This window comes from Uranotaenia lowii, chromosome 2 (assembly GCF_029784155.1).
Source record: "Uranotaenia lowii strain MFRU-FL chromosome 2, ASM2978415v1, whole genome shotgun sequence".
Classification (NCBI taxonomy): Eukaryota; Metazoa; Arthropoda; class Insecta; order Diptera; family Culicidae; genus Uranotaenia; species Uranotaenia lowii.
In genome coordinates this window covers 163250565-163264706 of record NC_073692.1, presented here as the reverse complement: position 1 = coordinate 163264706, position 14142 = coordinate 163250565, and the positions used below count along the sequence as shown (strand labels likewise).

At 38.6% G+C, this 14142-nt stretch overlaps 1 protein-coding gene across 12 annotated transcripts in view; it reads right to left on the bottom strand.

The window, feature by feature from the left end:
* Positions 1-14142, bottom strand: part of LOC129741933 (ATP-binding cassette sub-family C member Sur) — a 373059-nt gene that overhangs the window by 310082 nt on the left and 48835 nt on the right. For all 12 annotated transcript variants that reach the window (XM_055733758.1, XM_055733747.1, XM_055733756.1 and 9 more), the window contains exon 3: positions 1293-1777. In XM_055733758.1, coding sequence (XP_055589733.1) covers positions 1293-1777 — 485 coding nt within the window. The remainder of the gene's footprint in view (positions 1-1292; positions 1778-14142) is intronic.

The window sequence follows — 14142 nt, the reverse complement described above, 5'->3', positions numbered from 1 at the left end:
ATGATAGTCTAGATCTTTTTGAACTATATACATACAAAGTTTCATTCAATTCTGAGAGGGTCATGCCAGAAACTGGGTCGAGTTAGCGCGAAATCCGTCTATTGCTGATATGGCGTTCAAAAATTTAGAAATCAATCTACATATCTAAAGTAAAATCGATCTTTGATAGCTAATACCCTACTTAAAAATCAAAAACCGATTTTGAATCTTTTTATTCATTCAATCAAACCTTCGTAATTTTCCAAGTTTTTCAATTTCCGTTTCAGTACCATGGCGCGTTAGCCACGGTGAACGTACCGAAACAGACTAAAAGTTTAAGCTCGATTAGTTAAAGCACGAGCTGACGCAATCGACTTCAAATTCGAATGGAAAATTCACATACTTTTGCTCTTTATGTTCTTAACATGTTTCCTGCTAGGCTAGGAAGGAAAAATTTTGTAGAAGATTGTAACGCGATACAAGTTTACTGTTGTGAGATATTCGTCATTAAATGTGTGATTTTTTGCATTTCGTGTACGGCGTACGGGTACATTACACTAGTTTACAAGTTCAAAAAAATATCATGAACATTTTAGACTCATCCATATTTCTTGTTTAAAATCGGGCACTTAGTTCAACAATGAAATAAAAAAAACAGAACAGGATATGAGTTATGTTCAAAATATGGAATTTTGCTAAAGAAAGAAGAAATTTTACTGTACATTTACCCAAATAAATTTCTTTAAATTGAGTCTAAATTAAGGACAGTGTGAAAAATATGATTAAGAACACATGATGTTTATCACCCCGAAATACCCCAACCTTATGCAAAAAAGGTCATTTTCATAAGCTCGCAGTAAAAGCCATTATAAAGCAATGCCTCTTGATGGCGGCCCATCTAATGCTGAATGAACCATTCATGGTGTGTGCCAAAAAGCATACCAAATCACAGAACGGACCCTTCCCATTGCACTCAATCTAGATTGTATGCATTGCTATCACACTCACTAATCAATGTACAACTTGCATAAAGCTTCGGATGAATGAAGTAAAAGCTAACACCCATTCCATTTAGAAACGCATATGATAAACGGTAAATTTTGGATATCACAAAAATAAAAAAAAAATCGGTTTAAAAAGTACTTAAAAACAAACTTACAAATCGCATGCATTGTATAATTGCGTATCAAGAATCAGACTCAACAAGCTATCATGACTCAAAACTTTGTACTCCTAAATCTTTCAAACGGTTTCATCGGCGTCGTATGATTGGTCTTTATGCCTTCACAACTCATTTAAACCGTAGGACTCACCGTATTTATCTTTCAGCTCAATCATTCGAACCAAATTGGCTCCGACGACAACCGTCAATAGGCCAACGCAAACGGACCACAACCCGAGCAAGGTCGTCATCGTTGGCAGTCTGCTTCCGGCCACATACGATGCATCATCATCATCGTCAGCATCATCGCCATCTTCCAGCCTCACTTCCGGTGCTGTTCGATCCGAGTGCAGTTGTTGAGGTTCCGGCAAATCCTCCCCGCTCAGATCATAATCGTAGAGGTAGTCATCATAATCCGGCAAACTGGTGGTGGTTGTTGTCGTCGTTGTTGTTCCAATTGAAGTTTGAGTACTGTGAATCGGCATTTGTGCTTTGGCCACAAGTTGTTGTTTGGACGGAAGTTGTCCCAATCGGTAAACGGCCATACTGTACTGGGCCACCTCGCAGAGACCAATCAGAAAGACCGAAAGCACCAGCAAAGAGCGCAAATTATGCAGAGCCAGCAGATTATGACGCCTGTGAAATAAAAGCGGAAATAACACACGAAGAGGTGAATGATTTTTCGCCGGCTTCTTCATATAGAACTGAATCATCAAAAGTATTAAAAGAGCAATGTAGTGTATTTTATTGGGAAAATACGGCCAAACGAGGCATCTACAATAGCAGGGCAACATTTGTATGCCACAACACTACAACGATTTTTAATTTAATATAATGCAATAAAACTATGATTTAATTATAAAAAAATGATGATGACATAGTTTCTCATAACTTGAGAGAATTTTTAGAAGTTTTTGATTCTCATAGAAAATTTTAAAAAATCGACCAATAGATGTACAAATTTTAACATTTTTCGATGCCGTAAAACACTTTACACAGTTATATGGATTGGCTTAATGATATCACCTTAAAACTATATATTGCTTTTATTATCCTATATCAACACTGTTGGTGTAAAAATATTTATAGGTGCCATACATGTAGGGGAGAGTGGGGATACTTGATCCCCTTTTCTTATTTTCACCATATCTTTTTGGAAAAAATAGCAACTCGCCGTCTTTGACATTTTCTGACAGCTTGTAACTTCAAGTTTCTATGCTCCAAAAATTAGAACGATACTTGAACCCGTTGATGAACTAGAAGCATTTTCGTGGGAGTAAAAAAACAGCGATTTTTCTGAAGTTAGGGGAGACTTGATCCCCTATTGAAGGAGACTTGACCTTTTATTCAGGAAGCCCTAATCCTTGTATAAAAATCAAACAAAACCCCAAGATAGAATGTTAATTGACTATTTTGGTCATGTTTGTTCTCATTTCACAATTTAAAACAGACATAAGAAGAAAATTTTATAACTTTGTCTCAACGCTATTAACATTGCATACTTAAAGGCGCTATTTTTTATAATTAAGAGAAAATTAATTATTTTATCTCTTTTCTTCAGACAATTGTTTGATAAATATTAGTTTTTGGATAAATATTAGTAATTTCGTAATCAGCAATCATAACGATCAATTCAGAAGAAGAATATGCCGTTTGGAAGGGGGATCAATTGTACCCAACTCTAGGGGATCAATTGTACCCATAATCAACATTTTAGAAAAAAAAAAAATCTGAAAAAAGCTGAGAGTTTTCCATTGCTTTGAAAATATGGCATTATGAAGTTCATTTTACGCTCGAACGATTGATACATTGGAGCAAATATTTTTTTCATATTTTTCCATGTAAGGAACATTTTAAAGTGATGAAAAAAGATCTTCAAGTTACATTTTGTGAAATTTTTCAAACAAAGTTCAATTACTCAAACAATTATTTTGTTAATTTTTTTTTAAATTGAAAGCATTGTTATTTTGCTTATTTTAGCACGTTTTTCTAGAACATTTGATCTTTGTTAGACATACCAGTTTCGAGATATAGCTAAGGAATCAAGTATCCCCAGGAATCAAGTATCCTCATTCTCCCCTACATATAAGTCAGGTACCAGTCTGGGCTGAAATGCATCAAAATGCAAATCAAAGATTCACCCTTTTAAAACTCGATTCCATATACTGGAATATGATTGTTTTGCATCACGCGTTTGTTCATTCCAAAATTTCATCCATCCCAAACATTAATTTTTATAATTTCAGCTAGTAGAGTTTTTTGAAGTATTTTTAACCCCTAAATGTATGCAGTGCTTCAGTGCTGGTATGATTTTCTGTGGACATTATTTTTTTAGAAGCTATTGAAGTTGAAAAGTATAGCATGATGCCTCAGCTGACGGTAAATTTTAGTTTTTCAGGAAAGGTCAGATTGTAGCATAGTCAGGAAACCAGAATTTAATGCGCTTGAATCCCTAAAGGTTCAGTTATATTTTTTTCATCATTTCTCAGTTTATTATTTTTATTTCTACCTTGCTAAATCATATAACTTTCCAATTGAAAATACTAAAATTGATGTCTTTAAGAAAAATAGATCAAGCCAAGCTGTTTCTAGCTGCTGATTAATATATCCTATCTCCAATTTTCAGGTCAGACATCAATTTTTAAGACCGAAATGGTTTCTCAATGAAAAATTAAAATAAAAAAAAGCGTGACTTTGTGACACATCACTTAAAGATGGGTGATCAGAATAACGTGAAATTTGCTACCCGATGGTTTTTTGGGCCAAGGATTGTTTGTGTAATAGATTTAAGACCATCACATTTAATGGACGGGGGCTTTCATTCAAATTCAACTTAAAATATGAAATAACTCTAACTGTTTTGAGGTGATTTTAGTGAAAATGCGTTAATATGCATGAATTGACACAAGAAGTTGATTTATTTTGAAGAATGACTTCTATTGCTTACGAAATGGGGGGGAGTCCCTTATAACATTATCATAAAACTCCGAAACAACTAAACCTTCCAAAGTTGTGCGGGTCAATAAGACACGAAGCGCACATTCAAATCACCAAAGCTCTTCGAAAAAAAATCGTGAGAATTTGATTTTAAAACCGTCCTGGCGAATGACATATTTTAAAGATTATCTGTGACTGTTTCTAAATGAAAAGAAATCCCGAAAAGGGCCTCGATTTAAAATTGCCTATAACTTAAGGATGAAATATTGCCCGGTCTTATCCGGGTTTTCTCGGATATTGAATACAAAATTTTGGAACAGTCCGGCCTGGCCCGGTTGTCCGGCTTGAATTTCATTGTAAAAAAGCCCGTTTTGCCCGGATTTATTCACTTTATTTGGAAAATCATACAAAAAAAAATTGTGTTGTAATTTATTTTTAATTTATGACTCCAAAACGAAATTTGTAGGTCTAGTTTTGTTTAAATAATCATGAAAGGTTTTATGGAAGCCTAAAATACAATTTAAAATGTGTCGATAAGTTTGGATAAAAAATGTTTTGATTATCATTTTTTTTTTGTTGAGTAGTTTCTGGGTTTTATCAAAATTTCCCCGAATTTTGTCAGTTTTTTTTATATAAAACTGTCCGAAATAAATTGGAATGAAGCTAACATTTTTTCAATAATTCGAACTCCCACCAAGGTTGCCGAAAAAAATCTGTGTTTTCTAGAAGAAAAAAATCTGAATTTCTGTGATTTTACCCAAAAATACTGTGTTGTTTTTCTATGATGCTATTTCCATTATTTTCATAGAAAATTCATGACAAATTGTATCTTTTTTAAATTTTAATTGAGAAGAATCAGTTAACATTAGAAATCTTGTCATACCTTTCTTATTATGAGCAAGAAATATGAATTTTTAGTGTCCAAAAAATTTAAATTTTGGAAATTCATTCAAAATTGAAAAATTCTGTGAATTCTGTGAATATTTCAAAATTCTGTGTTCTGTGACACAGATTCTGTGATGAAAATTTGCTCAAAATTCTGTGAAATAACAGATTTTTCTGTGATTTCGGCAACCTTGACTCCCACTTGAACTTCCCTCAGGAATTTTGTCATGATTCCTCTAAAATTTCAATTCAAATTGGCCACTTTTTATAACCTAGAGATTCATCAGAATGTGCTCTTCAGATCGATCAACTTTTTGATTGTTGTTATGAATTTTTGGCTGGCTAGGCTGTTCAAATTCATATTTCTAAATTTGTATTTAGGTTCAGAATTCAGGACACAGATTCTTCTTAAATTATTTTCGGCATATCGGAGATAATGTAAATTCTTGGAGAAAGAATATCAGAATTGAAAATTGATAAAAATGGAAAGAAAAGATAAATGTTACTATAAAATAGTAAAATTTCGAAATTTTCGGTAAAACACCTTGGGCTTGTTGCGAGAATTAATAAAATTCAATGTTTGACGATTCTTGTATCTATGAAAAGTAGATTTAACTTTTTCTTAGTTACTAGTGCTGGTTAATTTTACTTATTACTAGAACCATCAAACATTATGTTTTATAATCTTCGCGAAAAGCCTTTTCATTTGAAGTTTTGGCCGAAAATTTTGAAATTTCACAATTTCATAGTTAAAAGGTGGTACGGTCAAAATTTGGTCAAGGAAAAACGCGTGTAAATCGGTGAAATCGTTTATTTTAAAAACTAAATTAAATTTCTTTTTTAAGTTTAATTAGTATAAAATTCAGGAAAAATATTCAGTAAGGCTTCCGCTTATCCAAATTCGAACTTTACGCTTAACCCCTGCCATCAGATTTTGTACAGCCACTTTTTCCACCTTCTTCGCCGCAGAAAGCCAGTTTGCCTTAAATTGCTGCACGTCCTTAGCAGTTTTTTGGTCTTCTTTAGGTTCCGCTTGACAACAGACCAGTATTTCTCAATTGGGCGGATCTCTGGCGTGTTGGGAGGGTTCTTGTCCTTGGGAACCACATGCACGTTGCTGGTGGCGTACCACTCCATAGCCTTTTTACAGTAATGGCAAGATGAGAAATCCGGCCAAAACAGTACGGAACAACCGTGTTTCTTCAGGAAAGGCAGCAGACGTTTATTCAAACACTCTTTGACGTAAATTTCTTGGTTGACAGTCCCGGAAGCTATAAAAATGCTGCGTTTCAAGCCACAGGTACAGATGGCTTGCCAAACCAGATATTTCTTCGCGAACTTTGACAGTTTCATATGCTTGAAAATATCTGCTACCATTCCCCTTCCTTATGCTGTATAAAATTCCTGTCCCGGAAGCTGCTTGTAGTCGGCTTTGACGTAGGTTTCGTCGTCCATTACCACGCAGTCAAACTTCGTCAGCATCGTCGTGTACAGCCTCCGGGATCGCGCTTTGGCCGTCGTATTTTGTTTATCATCGCAATTTGGAGTCACTACCTTTTTGTAAGTCGATAGGCTCGTTTTTTGGCTCGATGCACGGTTGTAGACGATACACCCAGCTCATTTGCGGCATCTCGGAGAGAAAGGTTAGGGTTTCGCTTGAAACTACCGGCAACTCTTTTTGTCGTCTCAGCGGCTTCCGGTTTTCGATTTCCCCCCGATCCCGACTTCCTGGCTGTCGACAAACGTTCGCCAAACACTTGAATTACATTTGCAACGATTGATTTGGCAACTTTTAGCGATTTTGCCAGCTTTGCGTGCGAGTAGCTCGGATTTTCGAGATGTGCGAGCAAAATTTTGTTACGCTGCTCTTCTTCCTTGGACGGCATTTTGACAACTGAAGAGTGAATGCTAAAATCGAAATAGGAGCAACATTCTACACACACACACACACACACACACACACACACACACACACACACACACACACACACACACACACACACACACACACACACACACACACACACACACACACACACACACACACACACACACACACACACACACACACACACACACACACACACACACACACACACACACACACACACACACACACACACACACACACACACACACACACACACACACACACACACACACACACACACACACACACACACACACACACACACACACACACACACACACACACACACACACACACACACACACACACACACACACACACACACACACACACACACACACACACACACACACACACACACACACACACACACACACACACACACACACACACACACACACACACACACACACACACACACACACACACACACACACACACACACACACACACACACACACACACACACACACACACACACACACACACACACACACACACACACACACACACACACACACACACACACACACACACACACACACACACACACACACACACACACACACACACACACACACACACACACACACACACACACACACACACACACACACACACACACACACACACACACACACACACACACACACACACACACACACACACACACACACACACACACACACACACACACACACACACACACACACACACACACACACACACACACACACACACACACACACACACACACACACACACACACACACACACACACACACACACACACACACACACACACACACACACACACACACACACACACACACACACACACACACACACACACACACACACACACACACACACACACACACACACACACACACACACACACACACACACACACACACACACACACACACACACACACACACACACACACACACACACACACACACACACACACACACACACACACACACACACACACACACACACACACACACACACACACACACACACACACACACACACACACACACACACACACACACACACACACACACACACACACACACACACACACACACACACACACACACACACACACACACACACACACACACACACACACACACACACACACACACACACACACACACACACACACACACACACACACACACACACACACACACACACACACACACACACACACACACACACACACACACACACACACACACACACACACACACACACACACACACACACACACACACACACACACACACACACACACACACACACACACACACACACACACACACACACACACACACACACCTTCAAAATGAGGGGTGTTCGGGTTTTTTAAATGCAAAATTGAAAGAACATTTATTGGTGAGCGAAAACTGGCTCAGCATGTACATTTTCACGTAGCGTTCATGTGAAGAGTTCATTCAGTGTACGTTTTTTATGAAACTGAGTACTTTCTAGAGGAATATTCCCATTTTTTTAAAATACATGTGAACATTGTGGGTTCTGGTCCGGGCTGGGGGATTATCCATGCGAGAATCCGGATAACTTAGACACGCGGAGAGCGGATGGTTCCTGCTGGCGTTTAAGCGCACTCGCTGTCTTCGCACGCGTCGTTGTCGACTGTCGGTTGGATCGCGACTGGCTGTGTTGGAACGAGAGCGTTTGTATGACTGAGACGACTATAGTTCGTTGTCTGTTCGTCAAGGGGTGTTCAGGTGGTTTTACAAAATCATTATTCTGTCGCATATTTACATTGATCGTGTAACTTAAGGCTGTCAATATATATAGGGTCCCACAAACATGTGAACTTTATAATGTAACTCCCAGGTATTGCAAAAATCTGATATGGATAAAGCCAACAATTTCATACCCTGGCACATGGTAGACAGTTAAATTTCCTAACACAGAAGCGAAGAACCCAAACAATGCTAACGTGAAATGTTATGTGTGCATGGTAAGTTGGGTCATTCCAGCAAATTATAATGCACATTGAACTAGGTACTTCACATACTCCCACATTCTAAAGCCCTCAGATATGTGGGTCCATTGACAATCCACAGCAATGAGTATCCCATTCGCTTCACACGTCATAGAATGTGCAGATGATGTTTGCCAGTTTAATGGCTAGACAAACTAATTGATATGGTCGTTGGGGATGAAGCTACCGAGAACAAAATCCTCTGGTCTAGACCACGTACGAAGTGAGAATAGAAAATGATCATTTGTAGGGAGTACTCAAGTCTTGAAGAAATAATTCACATTTCATTGCCCCGTTATCAACTGAGCTCAAGCAAACATTAAAGAGGTGTCTCTATATAAAATTTATTTAAAATTGAAATATTGACTTCAAGTCACACATAATTTCAGACAAACTGTTAAAAATCAAACTTGTTTAGAAAAAAAAATTGAAGAACGAATCTCTTTGTTCAAATCATCTCTCGAAAAGCCTTACCAAACCTCCATCCCCAAAATCCCATCGAAAAAGAAAGTAAAATATATCAACGAAGACAATAATTCCCTCATTATCGTAGACATTATTGATTCATCTCACGTCTGGGCAAAATTTAACACGCCACAAATGGTGGAATATGAATTGAACGAACGCTTACCACGAAATGTACGAGTACCCACTAAGAGCTGTCAGAAAATATCCTATTTATGCCATCCCACAGGATTTAACTTTTCATTTGTGGCACCAAAACAACCTCCCTTTGGATGGCTTCCGGTTTTTTCGGCTTGAGTTTTGATAAAAACCGTCAGAGCATACATTTTTATTTATCCAAGCCGTAAACACGGAAACAGGAACACAATAATAGAACAAATAGAAGTCGGGAAGGCATTCTACTGTCTCCGTCGTCGTTGATCCTGCCCTGGTTTCTCACGTTTCTACACCATCGCAATTTTACAACGACTCGCAGGCAATGACACTCGTAGAGAGCAGTTCACCTCAAAGTGATATTATTAGGCGCAATTTCATTTCTGCAAATAAAGTTGAGAAAATTTACTGGAGAGAAATGAGATTTTTTTTTTTTTTATATATATACAGTTAATTTATTGAGAATTTTAAACTTATTTACAGAATCGTATCAGATGTCTAAACTCATTTCAAAATCTAATGCACTAATATCAATACTATTTTCACTTGCGTTTACAAATTTGATGTAGGTACTGAGACATTTTAATATTTTTATTCTATTTTGTCTGTTTATATTCGAAAGTACTGGATGAATGAGTTCTTCGAAGCTCAAAGATCTTGTTCTATCTAGAGTATCAAATATTTTTCTTTGAAGCAATTCGAAAGCACGATTTAGATTGGAGCATTCACGATATTTATGTTCAATAGTTTCTCTCTGGAATCCACAGTGCAGGCAAGATTCGTCCTCTGCTCGGCGCATGGTAAACAGCAGTTGTCGACATGGTGATTTTTCGTTAGCCCACAGGAATAAGGTTTCTCTTTGATCAGGAGACAGTTGACGAGATGAAATGTTACGCCAAATCCGTTTCCAGTTTATGTTGCTATTATTCCGTTCCACTTTTGGAAGATCAGTGTTGGTTAAGAAGTGATGATATATTGCTCTAGCTGATGGCCTTTCTTGGATTGCAAGAGGTATAGTAGGTAGGATCTGTTTGATATTCTTTATGTCCGGAAGACTTGTTGGAGCGGGCTCAGAATTTTCGATCAACGACTTGTAGTATGGTATGCTATCAATTTCCATAATATGTCTGTTTAAAATGAGAGATTTACATTTTAAATCTGGTAGGTGAAGATTTAAACCCCCATGTTCGATTTTTCTTGCTAGTTGTTGTATGGGAACTCTTGCACAGTGACCTCTCCAAAGAAAGTTTCGACTGGTTGACGTTAATTTAGCGATGTGTCTTGTATTTGGAGGGAGGATCGAGGCAACATACCAAACTTTAGATTTGACAAACATATTAAGAATCGTTATCTTCTGATGGAGTTTTAGAGTTCTCATTGATTGAAGCCATACATGTTGGGAGACATTAGATAACAGTGTATTCCAGTTCAGTCGGATCATAACTCGAATAGAGTTTGCATAAGTGATACCTAAGATTTTAATAGTTTCTCTTGTCTGTAGCCATTCAACGTTTATGGGGTGTCCATTAATGTATCCCACATCAATAGCAGTGGTTTTACTTAGATTCAATTTCGCTCCAGAAACCAGCCCAAAGTTTGAAAATAGATCACGTATTCGCATAATTTTGTCCTGCGATGTTACTATTACGCTGATGTCATCAGCGTAGGCTACTACCGTGTCATTACTACATACATTTTCTATTCGGTTAAGAAGAGGGTGTAAATAGATGACAAACAAATGCATCGAGAGCGGATCTCCTTGACGAACAGATCTCTCAATTTGTATCGATGATGATAAGTGACCATTAATCAGTAGTCTTGATGATGAGTGTGAATACATTTTGAATATAATACTCACCAGATTGATGTTAAAGCCGAGATCAAGCATAACTTCTCGTAGATACTCGTGAGATACCCGATCGAATGCAGAATCTAGATCAAACGAGATCAGTTTTCCTCTCTGTTTACGTTCTATCAAACATGCTAAGCGATCCTTCAGAGAAAGAGTAGCCTGGAAAATATTTTTGTTCGAGTTAGAGCATTTTTGACTATCAGTGAGTATGTTGTGTTCAAACATCACTCTTTCTAGTCTACGTTTCATGATTCGTGAGAACATTTTGTAGTCGTTGTTCAAGAGCGATATAGGCCTATAGGATCTCAGTGAATCATCATTAGATTTTTTCTTCACCAACACTATAATTCCTTCGGCGAATTGATTTGGGATCTCGGGTGCAGTCATAATCTCATTCAGTATGAGGTTGATCTCGCGGTGGATTACGTCGAAGGCTCGTAGATAAAACTCTCGTGGTATTCCGTCCGGTCCGGCAGCTTTACGCGGCGCGCTGGTTTTTATTGCAGTCCAGATTTCCTGTGTTGTGATTTCGTTCGTGCTGTCGATATTCGATTCACTTCCGTCGGGTATTAATCTGCTGCATGTGAAGCGATCCTGCGCCGTTCCGTTTGGTGAACCCCTTGCATAGAGGCTTCGAAAATGGTTGAACATAGTGGACTCTATTTCTTCAGAATCTTCGATCAAGTTCCCTTGATCATTTTGTAGTTTTGTTATCACTGTTTTTTTCCGACGACGTTCTCCAAGCTGATAAGCGGATAGTGGTTCGCCGAACACATAATCTTCATTAGTGGGTACAAAAAGTTCGGTGAAACGCCGTTGGTGCAGGAGCATTTTGGATTTTATCCGATTAACCGTGGATATTGAAGAAGGGTTTTGCGAGTATTCTACATACGCTCGCTCAAGGTTAGAATACAGACGTTGTTGTTCAAAATGGAAAAGGTTGAACGCGATGTTAGATTTCCATTTGAAGAATTTTCGAATTTTTGGCTTTGCGAATTGAACCCACCATTCAGTCCAATTTGCAAAGTTTCGTCTTTGGCGAGTCCAAAAGTGCCATTGAGTCTCAAATTCCTCAATGGTTTCGTCGGTTAGTAGATGTGGTCGTATACTCCAGTATCCGCGTCCATGAGCGCGACCAAGAGAAGGTAGACAAATCCTAGCTGTGACTGCTTTGTGGTCGGAAAAGCAAACGACGTGGTTAATAATATTGCGAAGGTTGTGTCGAAGGTTAGGACTAATATAAATACGATCAAGTCTTGCAGCGGAATTGTGCGATAAATATGTGTGACCAGTCTCTCGAGGTGATAGTTGTACCCATACATCAAGAAGTTGTAGTTGTTGAACCAGTGTTTGGAGAGCTGGACTGTTATTGGAACCGGTTGCGTCTCTGCTGCGTATTACGCAGTTGAAGTCACCTGCTAGTATTGTGAACTCTGTACGATGACGGAGGTAATATGGAAGTGTTGTATTGAAAAGGTTCTCTCTATTTCTATAGAAAGTATTCCCGGATGGAGCGTAGATGTTGCAAAGTGTTGTGTTGTTCACTCGTAGAGCTATAAGCCGACTGTCTAGGCTCTTTTCAATGTGTGAGAATCGTATGTGTTGTTTGAGGGCTATGGCAGTTCCTCTTCTACAGTGATCTACGTTGCACACGACATTGAAACCGGGAATGGAGAGTTCAGAAGAAGAGACTTCTTGGAGAAATATTATATCTAGTTCCATTGTTCTTATAAAAGTTCTAAGAGCATTGAGTTTGTTGGTGTTGGAAATTGTGTTAATGTTTACAGTAGCAAAGTTATAACTAACTGTATCCATACTTACGCAATTTCCAAATGTCTCTCGTCTTGTCGGCTCTTTTTGGGGAGCGGTTTGTTCCTATTGGAGCGTCGGCTGTCGGTAGATGTTCCAGATTCGTCGGTTTCGTTCCCATCGGCTAACTTTCGTTGTACATTCTCGTATTTCTGCATAGCTTGTCTTGTGAGTGGTGGTGGCATCAAGGTGTTTTTGGAGGTGGTTTGTTGAAGACTCGATGGTTTCATCTGAACAAGAGCTGGTTTCGAATTTGGAGCTGATGGTGTAGATTGTGTTGTGAATTTTGGTGCGTCGGTATTTATTACCGTTGGTGGTACATTTGATTGATTTGCAAGAACCTTAGCGTAGGACATTTTTTGTTGATCTGCGGCCATTTTCTGCACCAGCAGTTTTTTATTCTGTATACAGGGTATACCAGTGTGTACGAGCTCGTTGCAGTGTGAGCAGGTTTGTTTTTGTCCCTTGTAGTTAATAGCTACTTCTTGGGAGTCGATCGTGATGATCGAAGGAATGTTTCTCTCGAGAATCATTCGTGCTTGCCTTACACCAGTTGAGAGATCTCCGAAGAGGTATTTGTCATCCCACATTAGTTCGCGGATTGAGATGACTTCACCATATGGTGCAAGAGAGTTCAAGACGTCCTCATTTGGCGTTTCTTCAGCAAGATCGAAGATTTTCACGTCCACACCTCCATCTTCCATAAGTATACGTAGCTTGTAGGCCTTACCTTCGATCACAACTTCGTGCTTGTTATCGTGTTGAGAAACAACTCTTTCGGCGATTTCGAGGTCAACGACCTTAACGAAGACACAAGCGTGGCGTTTGCTTGGCTGGATCATGATGACATCGTCACGTGTTAATTCGAGCTGCTGCCCGATGAATTTATGAATTTCTTCAAAAAGTGGTGGTTTAGGAATATTCGCAAAATCGATGCGAAAAGT